We start from the raw sequence: 20,338 nt of genomic DNA, 5'->3' as shown, positions 1-20,338 counted from the left end.
AGTGACCGGGGACATGAGCCTCTGACAGTCCAAGCTCCGTGGATCTTGTGTTTGTCTTGGCCGCTCCATGAGGCAGGTGGGATCTTAGTTCCCCGACCAGGGATCGAACCTGGGCCCCCTGCAGAGGAAGTGCAGAGTCTTAACCACTGGACCGCCAGGGAAGTCCCATAAAGGCTTCCTGGATCTTAAAGCAACCTGTCTTCAAGGCCACGGTCCCTAAGAAGGGTACTGCAGATACAGACTAGTAGCTGTGTCAGTACAAAGACTGTGAAGATTAAAAACCAGAAGTTTGCAAAGGTTAAAAATCGCACCCGACCTTGGGCCCTCGCGCTGATCGCGGCGTGCAGGTGGCCGGTCAGGAGTGCAACCCAGTGGCCGCGGCGTCGGCCTTCCTGAGCGCCAGCTCCTTCGGGGCAGGACTCTTCCTACCAGGGCTGTGGCTCTGCCACCGCCTTCCCTGTTCTGCTTCTTCCTGAGTGGGGACGAGCAGGGTTCCCGGGCTCTGCAGGGTCCCCGTGGGAGGGTCGTCTGGCACCCGTAGCACGTGTGCACCTTGGTGAAAGGACCCCATGGCGGGGGGGGGGATGCTTTCGTGTGAGGTGCCTGTTCTGAGTGGCAGGGTGGTCTTAGGGTATCCGGGTTAAAAACGGCTTGCTTTATTGATGGGTCTGTAACCCAGGGCCCAGAGCTGAAGGCAGTCCAGCGATAAACTCACTTCCCTTTTTTCTTGTTAAAAAGAACTGGCTCAACATTTTACAGAGAACTTACATTTGTGTTTTCCCTTTCACAACAGGATGTTCATGATGTGTGCAAATGCATGTTTTTTTTTTTTTTTTTTTGTGGTACGCGGGCCTCTCACTGTTGTGGCCTCTCCCGTTGAGGAGCACAGGCTCCGGACGCGCAGGCCCAGCGGCCATGGCTCACGGGCCCAGCCGCTCCGCGGCATGTGGGATCTTCCCGGACCGGGGCACGAACCCGCGTCCCCTGCATCGGCAGGCGGACTCTCAACCACTGTGCCGCCAGGGAAGCCCCAGCAAGCGCATGTTTTTTGTTAATTCTGGTTTAAACATACGGTGAAAGGCACCGCCTGAAGGCTGATGCCGTATCCTGGGTTCAGGGTCTAATTGTCATTAGCTGTGAGGCGTGTGTAGATGCGGGTGCTGACGACAGAAACGAGCTTCACGGTCACCTTTATGAAACAGGCAATGTCTACTTCGACCTGCGGTCAAGAGGAGACAGATACGGCAAGCTGGTCGGCGTGGCCCCTGCCCCCGCGGGAGAGACAGGTGGGTCCAGCCTCTCGCTGCCGTGGGGTTCTGGGGACAAAGCCCAGACCCTCCCCTGCTCTCTCAGACGTGGCGATGTTGCCGGACGTCGATCACACCCGAGTTTTCGATTGAGTTGGGTTTTTTTGGAATAGAGAGACCGCGCAGAGTAGGAAGTTGCTGCAGAACGTGACACGCGGCCTCCCGTTCCTGCCTGGGGCGCTCTGCAGGCGCACACGCCGTCTGCGCTGTCACGTCTTAACGCTCTTGTCCACCTGGCTGCTGTCACGTGTTAAATCCCCGTAGGTATTTTATCATACGTAAATGCCCGCATAAACTTGCCCGTGATTCTGCCGCTTTTCATGTGCTTTAAAGGCGACTCCAATCTACCTCTTGAGAACTTCTAGTTAAGTTCCCATACGTATTTTAGCATGTATGACATTCCCACGGTATTCGAATCTATCCCTATACCCTCTTCTGCAAAGTCATTTTTGTGGAGAAGAAATAATAAGTATATAGAACTACATGAAAAATAATTGGGAGATTGGGATTGACGTAAACATAATTTTAAAGGATACTATTGAGATTTAACAAAACCAAACAAAAAATGAGCAAAAACCCAAAAGACAAGTTGTCTGAGTCATCTCTGCTTTTAGGCATAACCCTCCTGCCCTATGACCCGTGTCGTTTCAGTCTAATTACAGCGGGTGTGTTGAGTTGACTCCCCAGAACAGTTCTTCTAACTTGTGCGCAGTCGCTGTTATCCTGCTTCCGTCCTGGACCATCCACGCCTGCGAGGTGTGGCCCCGGCCTTAGGGAAGCAGAGGAGGAACTTCGGATACCTACACATTCTAGCATCAGCAACACTTTAAAAATATATATATACTTTATTTTTTCGAGCAGCTTTAGGTTCACAGCAGAATTGTGTGGCAGGTCCAGAGAGTTCCGTATGCCCGCTGCCCCGCTGCACACAGCCCCCTCGTTATCAGCACTCCCCCAGAGTGGTGGACCTGCACTGACACGCCAGCCTCACCGCGAGTCCATAGTCTACATCAGGGTTACTCTTGGTGTCTCTCTGAGTTTAGACGGATGTGTAATGACAGGTATCCGTCATTATAGTATCACGCAGAGAGTTTCTCAGCCCTAAAGATCCTCTGTGCTCTGCCTTTTCATCCCCTTCCCGCCCCAGCCTCTGTCAGCCACTGATCTCTTTACTGTCCCCATTGTTTTGCCTTTTCCAGAATGTCATAGAGTGGGAATCATACAGTCTAGCCTTTTCAGACTGGCTTCTTTCATTTAGTAATACGCATGTAAGAGTCCTCCTTTTTTTTGTTTTTTTTTTTTGATGTGGACCACTTTTAAACTCTTTAATGAATTTGTTACAATACTGCTTCTGTTTTATGTTTTGTTTTTTTGGCTGCGAGGCAGGTGGGATCTTAGCTCCCCAGCCAGGGATCGAACCTGCACCCCTTGCACTGGAAGGCGAAGTCTTAACCACTGGACCGCCAGGGAAGTCCCCCTCCATGTTTTTTCATGGCTCGAAAGCTCACTTCTTATCAGCATTGAATAACACTCCATTGTCTGGATGGACCACAGTTTGTTTATCCATCACCTACTGAAGGGCATCTTGTTTTGGAACATAAAGAGAGCCCCGTACCGGCTTGTCCTATAACCCTGAACCCCCCTCTTCTGAATTTTCTTGCTTTCTGAATGTGATTGATACAAATACCCTGGTATTTTCCTTTTTGCTCTGATTATCATCTCTCTTTGAAAACAGTTACTCTGAAACTCAGCTACTGACAGAGACGGAATGAGGGAGCATGAGAGCACGTGTGGAGTTGGCCCCTCAGCAGCATCACTGCATGTACTTGAAGCCCCGCACGCAGCTGCACTGCTGGGGGACTGCGTGCTTCTCTCATGTTATAGATAAAAGTACCTGGTAGCTGTCTAGCTTTCACGTGGCAAAGAGAAAAACACGTGCATAAGAAATGTGAGGTTACTCCTCAGAGGAACGCAATCGGGGACGTGCGTCCTGCCTGTTTGGGGGTGACTGTGTTGGTTCGTTCTGGACTCCCTCCCGCTGATTAACCGTCTGTCACTGGCAGATCACTCTGACAAGCGGCATGCCAGCGACTTTGCCCTGTGGAAGGCGGCGAAGCCCCGGGAGCCGTCCTGGGCCTCGCCCTGGGGAGACGGGAGGCCTGGCTGGCATATCGAGTGTTCCACCATCGCCAGGTGAGGTTTTCCCGGAGTTGTCTGTGCTGTGATGCACACGCTTGGCCAGCAGAGGGTGCAGGTGGGGGCAGGCTTGGTCCTAGTGCCGGCAACGCAGGTGTTTGGAAAGGAATCTTAGCGCCCGGGTGGGACCGGCCGTGGGAAGGGAAGCAGCAAAACCAGAACACGTTTATCTCCCCAACATCAGCGCTTGTTCTCTTTGGTAGAAGAGCCCGCTTTGCAGTTAGTTCTTGACTGCCCGTCACACGCAGGCCAGCTCCGGGGGTGCCTGCATCTCTTCCGCGGTAGGTTCAGGAAGGCGGCCAGGGACCTGGGCCAGGGGCTGGACCCCCATCCTTGGCCCCAGAGCTGGTCCTGGACCAGGCGCCTCGAGCGTGACCCCCAGCGTCCCCTTCCGTCTGCCCTTTCTGCCGGCTCTGTCTCGGGCAGCACCACGCCCAGGACGTTTCTGTCTTGGGAACCCCTGTAAACACAGCGCTTCTCTGGTCCCCATTCTCCTCCAGGGGACCCTCTTTTTTGTCTCTTCTCTCACTGTCCACGCATCCCCGCTGTTGTCTGACGGGCGTCCCCACCCACTCTGGTCTCCGGAGGTCACGGTGACCGTCAGCCCCGTCTGCGACGGGCCGCTGACACCCCTGCTCGCTCCCTGGCTTCTGTGGAACAACGTTCTTCTGGTTTTGTCGTCTCTGCTGGGGCCTCATCCACCTTCCTTTTGTGGACCTGCCCTGTGGACCGTCCCTCCGGCATCTGCGCTCCCTTGCCTCTGCCTGTGTGTGTTTGTGTGTGTGTTTGTGTGTGTGTGCGTGTGTCTGCGTGTGTGCTCGTGGGTACTGAAGGCCGCATCCCGGCTGGGCTCTCCACTTCCAGCCTGTCCCGGGGGTTCCCACCATGGTTCCCTGAGCCCTGCACGTTAACTCATGGATTTTGATACATCTGATGTGTTTCAGATATTTATTATAATCAGTTTTTTTAAATTAATTAATTTATTTTTGGCTGCATGGGGCCTTTCTTGCTGCATGTGGGCTTTCTCTAGTTGCAGCGAGTGGGGGCTACTCATTGCGGTGGCTTCTCTTGTTGCGGAAGACGGGCTCTAGAGCGCAGGCTCAGTAGTTGCGGCACACGGGCTTAGTTGCTCTGCGGCATGTGGGATCTTCCTGGACCAGGGCTCAAACCTGTGTCTCCTGCATTGGCAGGCGGATTGTTAACCACTGGGAAGCCCCTGTAATCGGTTTTTAAAATTAGAAACAAAGTATGATTAAGGTGAACATTTCAAAGTACTAGCCACACCCCAGATTTTAAGATCAGCAAACCCAGTCGTCCTCCTATCGGCTGTTGTATGTAGCAGCCTTCTGGCTGGGCGTGAACGTTATCTAAGAGCAGGCTGCCCTGTGCCTCGACCCCACGCTGGTTTCGTCTCTGGTGTAGGCTCACCCCACTCTACGGGGGGAAGCCTCACCCTCCGCCACCCGCCTGTGCCAGCATGCTCATCCCAGCGAAGACCTAGAAGGGGTCCCTGCCCCCCGCCCCCCGCCGCGTGCTCCTCCCCCGCTGCCCTCGTCCGTGGTGGTGTCTGTGTGAGACTTACCGGGAAACACATCCGAAACTCCTGAGATGTCACACCCTGTTGTTAGTATGAAACAGGGTCCAGCTTTTCGTTAGAAAACAATCAACTAGGGGCTTCCCTGGTGGCGCAGTGGTTGAGAGTCCGCCTGCCGATGCGGGGGACGCGGGTTCGTGCCCCGGTCCGGGAGGATCCCACGTGCTGCGGAGCGGCTGGGCCCGTGAGCCATGGCCGCTGAGCCTGCGCGTCCGGAGCCTGTGCTCCGCAACGGGAGAGGCCACAGCAGTGAGAGGCCTGTGTACCGCAAAAAAAAAAAAAAAAAAAAACCCAAAACAAAAAAAAACCCAGTCAACTAGGGACTTCCCTGTTGTTCCAGTGGGTAAGACTTCGTGCCCCAATGCAGGGGGCACGGGTTCCATCCCTGGTCCGGGAGCTAGATCCCGCACGCATGCCGCAGCTAAGAAGTCGGCATGCCACAACCAAGAGTTCACGTGCTGCGACTAAGAGTTCACGTGTCGCAACTAAGAGTTAGAATGCTGCAACTAAGAAGTTGGTACACCACGACTAAGATCCAGCATAGCCATAGTAAATAAATATTAAAAACAAACAGACGTGTCCAGCTCTCAGCCCTACTATAAACACTTAAAAGTATTTACAAATACTTGTTGATTTAACAGCAGTGTGGGATATACGTTGTGTTGTAAAAAGATCTGTATTGGGACTTCCCTGGTGGCACAGTCGTTAAGGATCTGCCTGCCAATGCAGGGGACACGGGTTCAAGCCCTGGTCCGGGAAGATCCTACATGCCGCAGAGCAACTAAGCCCGTGCACCACGACTACTGAGCCTGCGCTCTAGAGCCTGTGAGCCACGACTACTGAGCCCTCGTGCCACAACTACTAAAGTCCGCACGCCTAGAGTTCGTGCTCTGCAACAAGAGAAACCACTGCAATGAGAAGCATGGCCACAGCAACAAAGAGCAGCCCCCGCTCTTCGCAACTAGAGAAAGCCTGCGTGCAGCAACGCAGCCAAAAATAAATAAATAAATTTATTTATTTTTAAAAAAAGATCTTCATCTTTTAGATTCAAATAATTTCTCTGAAGCAGGAAGCATTTAGTAAATTTCAAATGTAATGTTACCATCAAATGTTTTATTTTTGTTGAAATCTAAATAATGGACTTCTATTCCTTTTCAGCTTTCTCTTATTTTAAAATAGGTGTGACATACAGACAAGACTAGAGACTAATCTAACGAACACTGCAGACCCACAGTTTAGCCGTTAAGTCTTAACTTCGTCATATTTGCTTCAGATCTTTGTAAAAATGGGTCACTCGTTACAAATGCGAGTGTGCCCCCTCATACGCTCCTCCCCAGTCCTGGTCCCTCCCACCTCACGCTCGCCCTCGTAGCGTTTGAATTTCGAGGACTTATTAGAGATTCTCTAGAAACCACTGCCAAGGATGTACGGTCCTGGACGACCTGCTCGCCCACTCAGCTCAGGTGTGACCAGTGCATGCGTGGTTTTTCCAGAGCTGGGCCAGTGGGAGGAGAGTCGGCCTTCAGCAGGAAGGACCTCAGTGAGGCTGTGGCATCTTTGAAAACATCTATTTTTAACCATTTTTAGAAAAACTCACTGGTGTCTGCACCCCCGGGGGGCCGACGGCCTCCAGACCTCCACAGCCGCCCGCCTTGCGCCCCCTTTCCGTTGTGCGAGCTTTTGCATTTTTCACGTCCTCTGAAGCAGCTGCTGGTCAGCCTGGACCACTGGTGCTGGTACCGGTTGCTTTGCAGGTGCTCTGGTGACAGAGCTGCGCACACTGAGTGTCCCCGGCAGGCCTGAGAGGTGCCGTGTGCAGTTCTGTGGACCGAGCAGCCTTATAGCTGAAATGCGGCCAGCTGAAATGTGTCACTTTGAATTCTGTTACTTTGTTATTCATGTACGGCTGCTGAATGGCTCATTTTTCAAAAGCCAAATTAAAAATCTCTTTTATAGTTCTTTTTTTGTTATAGTTGAACAACCACTAAGGTCTGCCTACTGAAAGTAAGAAAAAGTAATTTTGAAGTTTTTAAAAACCACATATTGTATCCAGAGCAAAGAAAATGAAGTCTCTTTCCCAGGCGGAAAAGCTATGAATTAGAGATTTTATGAAGTAAAAACAAATGTCAGGTTCCGTTTGCATCAGCTGAATTGTCATGCATTCGGAATTGGGCTCCATTCGGTGTGTGCGTGGCCCAGGGCTGGAAGGAGTAAATACGGGATGTGGTTTGGAGACCGTGTCATTGGGTTGAGTTAACTCCCTGCTCTGCCCTGTGTCTTGCAGTTTGGTGTTTGGAAGCCGGCTGGACATCCACTCGGGTGGCGTAGATTTAGCGTTTCCTCACCACGAGAACGAAATCGCACAGTGCGAGGTCTTTCACCAGTGCCAGCAGTGGGGGAATTACTTCCTACATTCTGGTGAGCGAGGACTTCAGATTACTTTGTTCCATTTCCATTCTCTCGACTCTGTTCGTGAAATAGCTACATTTGGAAACAGCTACATCAGCTAATAGGTCAAGAAGCAGAGTTGTCCCTTAAGTGGCCTTTGACTTGTTGTCGGTTGGACGTGACCTTCCTTGGATTGGAATACCGAACGTGCCTTTTGGAACTGAAGTGTGAGCTGACGAGAGTTCGGCCCTGCAGCGGGAGGCCTTGTGAGAGCAGAGTGCTCCGAGCCCATCCGGGGAGGGAATCACAGGTCCCAGGGATGGAGGTGTTCCCGTGCCCGGTCGCAGGCTCGGGGACAGGGGATCCCGTGTTACCCATCGGAACGCGAGGGCTGTTCCCCACAGGCTCTTCGTCGGTGGCGCTCGTGAGGAGTTGGGGTTCGCCGCAAGCACTGGTGCCCCTCGGTGACCGGGTCTGCCATCAGACGGGACCCGCGGCAGTGCCAGGGCTCACGGGGCTCTGTGTCCGCACACGGCAGGTCCTGCTGCTTCGGATGAGGCGTGGGGAAGGGTTTTGCTGTTAAGACCCACGATCTGTTAGGACGTTGGAATCTTCTTTGTCCCACTTTCACCCGGTCCCGGAGGAACAGCTGTGTCTCCTGACACCCTGGAGAATCGATGCCTTTTCCTGAAGTAAATGGATAGAAGTAGAGTTCAGCAGTCAGATGTTTCGTTTTCCAGATGTTGTCAGTTTTTTTAAAACTTCACTTGTACTTGGTGTATACGGCAGGCTGCATAGGTTGACATATTCAAGGTTACGTAGCTTTTTGGAAGCCACATTGTAACCGGTTCTTGGGAAAGTTGGCTTGAAAAAAGGTGGTGCTTCGAGCTGTGTCAGAAAAAGTGGAAGAATTTTCTGTTGGGAAATCACAGCTCCCTTGGAAGTGAGCCTGGTACAGATGTGGTCCAGGAGGAGGGCCAGGCTCAGATGGAGGAGTCCTGAGGGGGTTCGGGTCCCCCCGTCTTTCACACACGGGCGTGAAACGATGCTGAGGCTGGGATATGTCTGGAAACGAGCTACAGACACGCTCACAGTGTTGCTCGGAGACCCGCACGCTTTGTGGAGGCAAAGATGTGTCCTCTCCTCGGGCGCTGAGTCAGGTCCCCTGTGTTGGTGAGTCACAGGAGAGGGAGGGGCCATCCCCGCAGAGTGATGCCCTGGCCGGGAGTGGACGTGGGCCCCCCTTGCTGGCGGGTTGAGCGCGGGGCCGATCGGGGGGCCTGTGTGGGCATCCACTCAGGGCTGTGTGACAGGTCAGGGCTCCCGGAGTCCAGGCGCCTTTGGAGACGAGCCCTCCTTCACCCTGCCTCTGGGGGTACAGAATGAGTGACTTTGTTTTTGTTTCAGGGCATTTGCACGTGAAGGGCAAAGAAGAGAAGATGTCCAAATCACTGAAGAACTACATCACAATTAAGGTAACGCACTTGTCGTGTTTCTTGTGTGCCCGCCAGTCTGCCGACGTGTCACGGAGGCTGATATGCATCAGGAGACCCCCATCTCCGGTTCCCTGTGTCCCTGGGGCCCTGATGGGCTTCTGCTTCTGGCTTAAACGGCTTTCTCTTGTCTAAAAGTGCGAGGTGGTGTTTCCTGTCCTGTCGCCTCCTGTGTCGACTCCTGTGTTGAGGGCCTCGGCCTCTCTCCCCTCACTGTTCCAGGACTCCGATTTTATTGATTTGGGCCCTTTCTCTCTCTCTCTTTTTTTTTTTTTTTTGATGAGTCTAGCTAAAGGTTTATTGATTTTATCTTTTCAAAGAACTAGTTCTTAGTTTCATTGATCTTTCGTATTTTTTTTTCAGTATTTATTTCTGCTCTTACCTTTATGACTTCTTTCCTTCTATTAACTTTGGGTTTTGTTTGTTCTTCTTCTAGTGCCTTAAGGTGTGAAATTAGGTTGTTTATTTGAGATTTTTCTTAAGTTTTTCTGAGGTTTTTCTTATATTACTAAATCCCTTTTAGGACTGCCTTTGCTGCATCCCACGTATATGAGGTTATTTTAGTGGATGATCTCAGTTTGAACACATGCTAACAGGCTTGCATTTTTACCCACCTCCCATGTTTAATGTTTTTTACATCATGTTTTACATGTTTTGTGTATCACTTAACTTATTGTGGATATAGATGATTTATAGTATTTTTGTCTTTTAACGTTCCTACTAGCTTTATAAGTGGTTACTCTATCTTTACTGAATGTTTGCCTTTACCAATGAGATTTTTCCTTTCAGAATTTTCATATTTCTAGTCGTGGACTTTTCTTTTCCTCTTAGAGAAGTCCCTTTAACATGTCGTGTAATGCTGGTTTAAGGGTTCTGTTGCTTGTCTGTAAAATTCTTTCTCTCTTCTCCAGATCTGAATGATAGCTTGCTGGGTAGAGTATTCTTGGTTGTAGGCTTTTTCATCTCTTCGAGTATATCACGTTGCTCCTTTCTGGCGTGCAGAAAAGTCAGCTGACAGTCTTACGAGAGTTCCCCTGTGAGAAACGAGTTGCTTTTCCCTTGCTGCTTTTAAGATTTTCTCTTTGTTTTTAATTTTCCCATTTTAATTACAGTGTGTGTTGCTGTGGATCTATTTGGGTTCATCTCGTTTGGGCCTCTCTGTGCTTCCTGGGCTTGGATGTCTGTTTCCCTTTCGCAGGCTAGGCAAATTTCCAGCTTAGCTGGAAATATAAGCTCTCTGCCGCTTTCTCTCTCTCCCTCCTGGGGCCGCTACAATGCGAACATTAGTGCGCTCGGTGTTGTCCCAGGTGTCTCTTAAACTACTGAGTCTTTTGCATTAGCTTTCTTCCATATGGACTTAACTCGAATAATCATCTGTTGTAAGGGCGCACCTTAATTAGTTTAAACCATCCCCTATTGATGGCCATTTAAATTATATTTTTCATGGCCGTATTAAACTACATCTGCTTGGGTACATGCATTTAAAATTTTCATAGGTATTACAAAGTCTGCATTACTTTCCTGACCACTTAGTGAGTGGCCCTTGGGGGGCGCTACTACAGGACTGAATTACTTCCCTGCTGTTGGACTTTACGAGACCAAAGTCTTCCCCAGCCTCACATTCCAGCCCCTGGCAACTACTGGTCTGCTCTCCATCTATCTTCCTTCCTTCCTTCCTTCCTTCCCTCCTTCCTTCCTTCCCTCCCTCCCTCCCTCCCTTCCTCCCTTCCTCCCTTCCCTCCCTTCCCTCCCTCCCTTCCTTCCCTCCCTCCCTCCCTCCCTTCCTCCCTTCCTCCCTTCCCTCCCTTCCTCCCTTCCCTCCCTTCCTTCCCTCCCTCCCTCCCTCCCTTCCTCCCTTCCTCCCTTCCCTCCCTTCCTCCCTTCCCTCCCTTCCTTCCCTCCCTCCCTTCCTTCCTTCCCTCCTTCCTCCCTCCCTCCCTTCCTCCCTTCCCTCCCTCCCTCCCTCCCTTCCTCCCTCCCTCCCTCCCTTCCCTCCCTTCCTCCCTCCCTCCCTCCCTTCCCTCCCTTCCCTCCCTCCCTTCCTTCCTTCCCTCCTTCCTCCCTCCCTTCCTCCCTTCCCTCCCTTCCTTCCCTCCCTCCCTCCCTCCCTCCCTTCCTCCCTCCCTCCCTCCCTTCCTCCCTTCCTCCCTTCCTCCCTTCCCTCCCTTCCTTCCCTCCCTCCCTCCCTCCCTTCCTCCCTCCCTCCCTTCCTCCCTTCCTCCCTTCCCTCCCTTCCTCCCTTCCCTTCCTTCCTTCCCTCCTTCCTCCCTCCCTCCCTTCCTCCCTTCCTCCCTCCCTCCCTTCCCTCTCTTTCTCCTTCTTTCCCACACTGCATGGCTTGTAGGATCTTAGTTCCCTGACCAGGGATCAAACCCAGGGCCCCGGCAGTGAGCGCAGAGTCCTAGCCCCCGGACCACCAGGGAGTTCCCTGCGGTTTCTGTGAGTTTTTCTTTCAGGTCCCACACGTGGGTGAGATCGTGCAGTGTTTGTCTTCCTCGGCTGTCTGTCACTGAGCCCAGTGTCCTCCAGGTTCATCCATGTTGTCACAAGCGGCAGGATTTCCTTCTTTTGATGATTAATAGTCCGTAGCGTGTATATGCACGTGTATGTGTGTGTGAGCGTGTGTCACATCTTCTTTGTCCACTCATCTATCTGTGGACACTTAGGTTGTTTCCGTATCTTGACTGTTGTCAGTAATGCTGCATTGAACATAGGGGTACAGATACATCTACGAGATAGTGATTTTGTTTCCTTCAGATGTGTACCTAGAAGTGGAATTGCTGGACTGTACGGTAAATCTATTTTTGATTTTTTTTTTTTTTTTTTTTGGGTACGCGGGCTTCTCACCGTTGTGGCCTCTCCCGTTGCGGAGCACAGGCTCCGGACGCGCAGGCTCAGCGGCCAAGGCTCACGGGCCCAGCCGCTCCGCGGCATGTGGGATCTTCCCGGACCGGGGCACGAACCCGCGTCCCCTGCATCGGCAGGTGGACTCTCAACCACCGCGCCACCAGGGAAGCCCTATTTTTGATTTTTTGAGGAACCTCCATACTGTTTTCCACGGTGGTTGTACCAATGTACGTTCCCACCAACCGCGCACAAGGGTTCCCTTTTCTCAATATTCTCATCCACACATTTCTTTTCTTGATGGCAGCCATTCTGACAGGTGCGGCGTCTCATTGTGGTTTTGATTTGCATTTCCCTGATGATTAGTGATGTTGAGCATCTTTTCAGGCACCTACCTGTTGGCCATTTGTGGGTCTTCTTTGGAAAAACGTTTATTCAAGTCTTTTGCCCATTTTTGAATCTTTTTTTTTTTTTTCTGTTGAGTTGTGTGAGTTCTTTATATATTTTGGTTATTTATCCCTAACCAGATAGATGGTCTGCAAATGCTCTCTCCCATCCTGCTGGCTGTCTTTTCATTTTGTTGACTGCTTCCTTTGCTGTGCAGAAGCTTTTTAGTTTGATGTAGTCCTACTTTCTTTCTGTGTCATTATCAGGAAACGGTCCACAGACACAGAATGCCGTAGAAAGGTCAGATTCCAGATTTCTGTTGAACTCTCTGACTCCATAGGGGCACCCCACAGTGGTGAAAATAAATACCCTTTAGTGTTGCTGGCGTTTGGAGAACTATTAACTTAGATTTCTGAACACACACTGAGGTTTATCTGACTGAGTCCACATTCTGAGTGGCAGGAAACTACCCCCTTTCTTGGGGGGTGGGGTGTGCCCTAGTGGTGTACAGGATCTTAGTTCCCCGACCAGGGATTGAACCCGGGCCCCCGGCGGTGGAAGTGCGGAGTCTTAACCACTGGACCACCAGGGAAGTCCAGGAAAAACCCTTTAAAATAAAACCACCTAAAATCCTGTTGGGATGAAATAGAGAACATGGCTACCCCGAAAACATAAAGTGCTAAAATGAAAAAGAGATCTCTTTCGGAAAAACCGAAGACCTAGACAGACATAAAATATCCATAATGTTAGTTTTTAAATTCTGTGACTAAACGCACGATTATGAGCAGAAAGTCAGGAGTGCAGGAGAGGCACCGACTCGCAGAGAGAAGCGCGTGGGGCTGGGGGCGGCGTGTCGTGTGTCTGTCAGCGGTCAGGGCCCCGGGGCTGCGGGGAGGGCTTGCTGACGGTGGCCACGCCGCGGAGATGCACAGCTTTGCTCCTGCCCACACAGCTCCACAGCCGTACATACCAAGCGTCTGGAAGCGATTTATAAAAAGCTAAACACACAACAACTTACAAAAACAAATCCTCACCTAAGGCAAGCGTGTCCACTGGGAACAGGCCTCCTGCTACACTGTCAGAGACAGGAGAGGACTTGTAACAAGTTATGAAGCAGTTGAGTCCATGCTTTGGTGGGGAAGGAAACCTAAAGAAATAATTCACAAAGGAGAGGGAAAAGTCAGAGGGTGGCTAAAGGCCCTCTGAGTACCCGGCGTTCACTCTCTGTCCCCGGTGTAACCCCACGCCAGCTGAGCTGCGTGTTTACTGGGGTCCCGCCGAGCACAGCCGGTTATCACGAGACCCTGGCAGGTCAGGGAAGCGCTGTCAGAGTGGCTGGAGTGACGGCCGACGGGACACAGGAGGACTCGCAGAGAAGGCACAGGATGCGAGGCCCTGGCCTTGGGTGTTCGGCGTTTGGTTCACTAAGCCTTGTCTTTCTGTCACCATTATAGACACACTGCAGTTACGACACATCTGCATCTTAGCATTCTGTAAGTGAAGCTCCGTATGCGACAGCGCTAGTTCGTTACCTGCCTGCGCTGTCCGTGGTGTAGTAACACCACAGTGCAGGGGCTCGGTCTCCGTGCTGATGCTTTTGCAGATTTAAAGGGGAAGTGACAGGTGAGGACGCGAGGGCGCGTCACCGCGCAAATGCGAGAATTAACACGCACACCGTGCGCTGTCCACCGGACGGGGTCTCTAGTTGGCTAGTTTGGGGAGTTAGGGGGACGAAGAAATACTCCTTTTTCACACCCTGGAAAGGAGCACCAGGGGACGGACACAGACGTTGAAATACCCGGTGTCTTACTGATGAAAGTCGGGTTGGACAGGGCTCTTCACCTTTCTCCCTGTCGATCCTGTTGTTGGCCTGGCGAAATCTGTGGCCGCTTCCTTAGAACGTAACATTTTTGAACACACAGAATGAAATCTGTAGGAGTCTGACAGCTGTTGATTATATCGAGATACAGGAATCCGTGCCCTCCCTCACTTGAGTGAACGCTCTAACAGAATCCAGCCGTGGGTCTGAGCCCCGCAGCTCACGTCAGATGAGTGACGGCACAGGCTGTGTGGAGGTGATGTGGCCGCAGGCTCGTGGGGCCAACACCCCGCGACTGCTCGGGGGGCGGCCCAGGTGTCTACACTGGGGGTTGGAGGAGCGCTGCGTGTGCCTAGGGGTTAGTGGCTCCTGTCTCCGGCCCCCTGCAGGACTTCCTCAGCACGGCCTCCCCAGACGTCTTCCGCCTCTTCTGCCTGCGGAGCAGCTACAGGTCAGGTGAGCTGGCAGGGAGGCCTGGGTGCTCCTCACATGTGGCCCCGGGGAGCCTCTGAGGGCCTCTGGGGACCCCGAAATCCGGGTGGGGTGCTCCCCGTCCTGTTGGGGTGTTGCCCTCGTGCCCTGAGGTTGGGTTCTGAACGGAAGCCCGAGGATGCTCCAGGGACCCCGGAGCCTGTCCCAAGGCCGCGGCTTTGCAGTGGGACTCCGGTGCCCAGCGCTCCGCGGGGCCCGGAGAGCCTGAGCCCGCGGCACCTAACCCCTGGCGTCATGAGCCGTCCTGGCACAGGGCCTGAGCCAGGAGCCATCAGCATGGCACCGCCCCTCCCCTGGGCCAGAGGGCGTGTCCCCTTCCAGCCCTGAAGGAGAGTCTGGGGACCCCGGCACTCCCCGCTGGCCAGACCCCTGTCCAGAGACCTGGGGCCGCCCGGGTGCGGCGAGTGTCCCTAATCTGTCCCCGCACACTCGTGGGCACGGTGATGGCCAGGTTTCCCTGCCCCTCTGGGAACACAGGGCCGGAGTCCTCGTGGCACCGGTCGGCTGGCCTCCCCAGAGGCGCTTCAGGTGCCCGGCAGGGCCCCTGCTTTCCAGAGCCATCTGTCTGTCTGTACATCTGTCTGTCAGCAGGAATGAGCCCTCGGCCACCCACGTGGGGAGGGGTGTCCACGTTTCCTGCCTGGGGTCAGGACAGAGCCTGGCGGTCTGCGGGCGCTCGCGGCTCCCGGGTGACCGGGCTCCCTCCCCGCAGCCATGGACTACAGCGACGGCGCCGTGCTCGAGGCCAGGCGTCTGCTCCGTGCCGTGGCCGCCTTTGTGGAGGACGCTCGGGCCTACATGAGGGGGCAGCTGGCGGGCGGCCCCGTCCAGGAGGACGTACTGTGGGAGAGGTGGGTGCTGCTCAGGACCACCCGAGGCAGCGCTGTGGACGCGGGGGTGGGGCTGGCGGGAGCCCCGGGCCCGCCAGGGGAGGGGCAGGCACCCTGCCTTCAGGGAGGCCTGGACAGCCCACGGTCGCGTGGGAGCGTCAGGAACCTCGTGGATGGCATGGTCGGCGGGAAGTGGGGCAGGTGGGCGGACGAGCGAGCTGTTGAAGGAAGGAGGGGGGACCTGGGTTGCGGGACAGGGGTTGACGGGCGCGTCCGGAAGCCCAGCGTGTGCCCCCCACCCCCCCGGGGTCGTGACCACAGGCCGGCCGTGCCTGCAGAGGTGGGAGCACAGCAAGGGGCCCCGGGAAGTGAACTGAGTGGTGGCGCGGGCGGGAGGACGGAGGCTACCCCGGACGTGGAGACGGTGTTTCTAGTTCTGTTGCTCGGTAAATGGCTCGACGTGGTCATCTGTTTCACTGCGTCCAAAAAAAGGCGAGGAAGGTTTGAGATTGGCTTCAGAGACGGTGAGAAAGTGGGAAGACAGAGCCTCGGGGGATACCAGAGGGAGATGAAGGGGGCAGGGTCATCGGGGGTCCCCGGAGGCTGATGAGGAGTAGAGGGCCCGGGGCTCCTTCGGGGCCGGCCGGGAAGAGGGCATCTGCAGGAGAGAGGCAGGAGCTGCCTGTTGGTCACAGCAGTGGCGCCCAGGACGAAGCCCAAGCCCTGGGGCCGGGCAGCTGGGCCTTGTGGGGCTGGGAGCCGTCAGTCACTCGGCCGCCCTCCCGACGGGTGCCAGGGAAGGGCCGGCAGTGCCGCTCACCGGCAGGCGTGCAGGGGAGAGTCTGCGCCTCAGTCAGGAGAGGTCAGGTTATATGCCGGCTGACAGCGCCGGGTTGCAGAAGCCCAGGCAGCAAAGCTCTTTCTCTCCCTGTGATCACTCGGGCCCAGGCTCGGCAGCTCTGCCCAACCCTTCCTGTGCCTGGGGAGCAGGGCACCCGGAGGAGGTGGGGAAAGTCTGGGACGAGGGGCAGCAGGGAATCAATACAGTGGCAGAGCCTCGGAGGGGCCGGTGACTGACCGGCAGGCGTGCAGGACAGCATATGAGTGAGGGGTGGCTCGAAGGGGACCTGACGGTGCCGCTGGGGACGGGTAAGGGGGCAGGTGAGGAGGAGGTGACAGTGACCTCAGTTTCTTTGCCAGGGGCTGAGGGGCTCGAGCGTCAGTCACGGCAGCCGGCTCCTGAGGGGGTCTGACAGCAGAGGGAAGGAGCTGGAAGGGCTGCCCCAGGGGCGGGAGCTGAGGGTGGAGCCCCCCGGGGGGCGTCCGTCCTGGGGGCCGGCCAGCGCTGCAGCTCCTGCCACCCAGCCGGGTCCCTGGAGCGGCCCCGTCTGCTCACCTCCCCAAAGGCTGGGCCACACCAAGGGGGCCGTGCAGGCGGCGCTGGCAGACGACTTCAACACGCCGGGGGCGGTGGACGCCGTCATGGACCTGGCTCACCACGGGAACAGACAGCTGAAGGCGGCTGCCGAGGTAACTCCTGGGACGTGGCGACAGTTCTGAGGACACAGCAGATGCCACCTCGCCAGCCCCTGGGGCCACCCAGCTCCCAGAGCCTGTGGCCTCCGGGCCACCCCTGCGTGTGGCCCCGTCCTGAGCCAGGGTCAGTAGAACTGGGGGCCGTGGGGAGGCCCGGCACGTGGACACAGGAGCTCAGGGGAGTCCGAGTTTGTCACACAGATGTGAGACGGGGAAGGAAGCCGGGTGGGGACCCCGACTGCCCCCCAGCCCTGCCCATCCCTCGGCCCTGGCGCCAGGCTCCTCTTGGATGCCCAGGACCCTGGGACGCCCCGAAGGCCACCTGCTGCCGCCGCCACCCAGGGGCTCCTTGCCAGCACAGGTGCTCAGAGCACAGGCCCCAGCGGCGGGCGGGAGCACCAGCTTCGCAGGGCTGCGTCCGCGCCCACCGGGGGCTGACCTGCCCGGGGTCGGTGCTCTTGCCTTTCAAGAGCCTTCTCTGGGTGACTTGTTGCAGGCGGCCGGTGGTCCCAGGAGCCCTGCTGTGTTCGGTGCCGTCGTGTCCTACATGGAGCAGTTCTTTGAGACGGTGGGGATTTCTCTGGCTGAGCGACAGGTATGCCCTTCTCTCTTCAGTCCTTGACCGTGGGACTTAATCTACACGCTAACTCTATAACAGCCGCTTCTTCCCTTCAGAAACGCGGATTTTAACGGTAATTAAAGGCCAGACTTACCACGTGCTTAAGATGTGTTATGTTCCTTAAAAGGGGAACAGATGCAGAGCTGGGATTTACTAACCGAAACAGGTTCCCAGCAGGACGAGCGTGCACCTCAGCTGCACAACGAGCGGCGAGCCACGGATTCCGTGCGCACTTGTGTCCGGGAAAGACCCTCAAAGTGTACACGGCAGTCAGGCTGCAGGGGACACGTTTCTCCGGCGGCATCTGAGCTGCCGGCCGGGCCCCAGCCGTCAGGGATCCCCGGGCCTGGCCCCCCTGGCCGCCCATGTCCCCGTCACACGCTCCTCAGCAGAGGCCCAGTGCAGGCCCGTGGGCTGTTCGGCCACCGGGTCTCCGGTCCCCTGTGTGTGGAACGTCCCTTGGCCTTCCGTGGCCTTTTCCTGCCCTGACACCCCGGCCCCTCAGGGACTCAGCACATGTGACGCCATCCTCTGGGCCGTGATCCCCGTCTGTCCCGTGCCCGGGATGTGCACCGTGACCATGCCGCAGAGACCCTTCCCGGCGCCAGTGTGGACTCGGGTCCTCCTCCCGCTCGCAGCTGGGGGGCGGAGTGTGGAGCTGGCTGCGGTGCCACACACGGCCCCATCCTTTTGGCACATTCTTGCTTCCTGCACTGACGTTCCCAGCCCATCCGGTACCTTGTATCGCAGGCAGGAGTCGGCCTTTCTCCAGGAGCCTGGCTGCTCTCGGCGGGGAGGGTCTGGGCACTGGGTGCTCGCTGCGCTTGGCCACAGCTGCTCTGGCCCTAGGCGGGCAGAGCCAGCCCCCAGGATCCTGGGTCCCCTCTCCGTATCGACTGTTACCCCCGACACCTTGACTCCGGTTCCCAAAAGTCCCGGGCCACCTCCCTCCGCTCTGGGCTCCCACCTCCCAACATCACTCCCCCGCTGCCCTCCCCGTGTATACCTGTCTCCCCACGGCCGCCGCCTCTCCCCTCACCCCCAGCAGGCTGTCCTCTGCACAGAAGCGTCCTTGCCTGATGCCCCAGGCCAGGGTCCCTCCTCCTCCAGGGGGCCCGCCTCGTTCTACCTCACCTAACAAACAGCCTTAGGACTGTTGTTCAGGACCGAAAAGGAAAGGGCCGTAGCTGCCACTTTCTAAAAAAGTGTGAACGGGCTGTTAACAGGGGAGCCTGGACTGCACACGGGGGCACGCCACCCCGGATCTCCCTGCGGGCCCTGCCGGGCCACCTGCTGCCGTGAGGCCTGGGCACAGCCCACACTGCCGGGCCGGGGACCTGCCAGCTGAGGCCTGGCGCCGGCTGCCCTGGCCGTGAGCGGGGATGTCTCCTAGGACTGTTTGTTAGGCTGTGAGCTTCTCTGGCCTCAACAGAAAGACTCGCGTATCTTTGCAATGATTTGTTTGATCGAGAGACACTGATTCCCTAGTGGACTGCGGCCTTCCCTGGGCGGTCCAGGGCCTGTTGGCGGCTCACACTAGGCTGAGGGGGCCAGGTCTATGCTGGGTCACCAGAAGCCCACCTCCTCCCCGAGCTGGGGGCTCACGTCTCTGTAACGAGCTGTCTTCTACTGTGGGAGCAGTGGCTGGGGATCACGTGAGGTTGAAGGAGTTGGACCGCTGGCCCCTCCTCCGTGGGGCGGGGGGTGGGGGTGGGGTCGGACGCCTGGCAACTTGTAAGGGCTCCGGGCCCACGCCAGCCCTGGAGCTCCCCCGGCCGGCACCCACGCTGATGGTCCCCGGCCCCAGGGGGAGAGTGCCGCGGGGCTGCACGTGTGCGCGTGCCCACCCGTGCGCAGAACGTCCAGGGCCTTGAACGGTGGCTGGAGCAAGTTTGGTTTCCTTGGTCGATGAGGCCCAGGCCTGCCGGCTCTGCCCAATGCCCCTCCGATGCTGCCCGTCTGCAGTGGCAGCTCCCGCTCACCAGCCTGGGCGACCGGGAGACCGGGCCCTTCGGGCGAGGCGAGGGGAGGGAGACGAGCTGCGCCCCCTGCCCCTCCCCGGCCAGGGGCCCGTCCGCTCACCCGACGCCCGGGCAGTGTGTTTCAGGGGCCGGCGGCCCGGCCGCCCTGCACAGCGTGATCGAGGAGCTGGTCCGCTTCCGGCAGAAGGTCCGGCAGTTCGCTCTGGCCGCGAGGGAGGCCCCCGGGGAGGCGCAGCGGCAGCTCCTGGAGAGGCGGCCCCTGCTGGAGGCCTGCGACGCGCTGCGCCGGGACCTGGCTGCCCACGGCGTCAGCATCAAGGTGAGTGCCGCCCCGCCCCCGGCTCTGCCCCTGCCCCCGCGCCCTGACTCTCACCGGGCCCGTCTCCTTCCCCAGGACCGGGGCGGCGTGTCCACGTGGGAGCTGCTGGACCCGAGGACAGAAGACCCCAAACCAGGGAGCTGAGGCCACGGGATGCGGAGGCCACGGCTCCCGGCGCGGTTCTGTGCTGCCTCAAATCACGATAAAAGCTTGATGTTAACGGTTTCTGTGTGGCTGCTCAGTTAACCTTAAACCAAACTGTCACCGCCCCACGGGTGCCAGTAGATGTGCTGGAGAATGGGTTTCGACGGCCACAGATGCAGTTCAGTAAAGTCACATCAGCCCACACCGTGGTCTCTGGCTCCTGAGCCCGGGGCCTGACATCGTGGGACGGCCCTGAAACCGCGAGACCAGGACGTCGGCCCTACACGGGGTCCCGGAAGACGTCATGGGAAGGGCAGGCGGGACCCCTTCCCCGGGGTCACCTGGTCTCAAGCAGGAGAAGCGGCCTGTACCCCACATGCTGGGCAGT

The 20,338-nt window shown here is 56.4% G+C and overlaps 1 protein-coding gene across 5 annotated transcripts in view; it reads left to right on the top strand.

Moving 5' to 3' along the window:
• The window catches only part of CARS2 (cysteinyl-tRNA synthetase 2, mitochondrial), a 35,819-nt gene extending 15,788 nt beyond the window's left edge, over positions 1-20,031 (top strand). For 2 of the 5 annotated variants that reach the window (XM_032611403.1, XM_032611406.1), the window contains 10 exons: positions 1,203-1,286; positions 3,371-3,500; positions 7,382-7,515; positions 8,893-8,960; positions 14,418-14,484; positions 15,112-15,371; positions 16,551-16,880; positions 17,383-17,481; positions 19,603-19,806; positions 19,882-20,031. In XM_032611403.1, coding sequence (XP_032467294.1) covers positions 1,203-1,286; positions 3,371-3,500; positions 7,382-7,515; positions 8,893-8,960; positions 14,418-14,484; positions 15,112-15,371; positions 16,551-16,880; positions 17,383-17,481; positions 19,603-19,806; positions 19,882-19,950 — 1,445 coding nt within the window. In that variant the 3' untranslated portion in view covers positions 19,951-20,031. Of the gene's footprint in view, positions 1-1,202; positions 1,287-3,370; positions 3,501-7,381; positions 7,516-8,892; positions 8,961-14,417; positions 14,485-15,111; positions 15,372-16,550; positions 16,881-17,382; positions 17,482-19,602; positions 19,807-19,881 lie in introns of those variants that run through there. The other 3 variants (XM_032611404.1, XM_032611405.1, XM_032611407.1) reach the window with 3 other exon arrangements.
• Positions 20,032-20,338: the final 307 nt, after the last annotated feature.

This window comes from Phocoena sinus, chromosome 18 (assembly GCF_008692025.1).
Source record: "Phocoena sinus isolate mPhoSin1 chromosome 18, mPhoSin1.pri, whole genome shotgun sequence".
Lineage (NCBI taxonomy): Eukaryota > Metazoa > Chordata > Mammalia > Artiodactyla > Phocoenidae > Phocoena > Phocoena sinus.
Note: the sequence above shows the minus strand (reverse complement) of the source record. Positions and strands in the feature narration are given on the sequence as shown.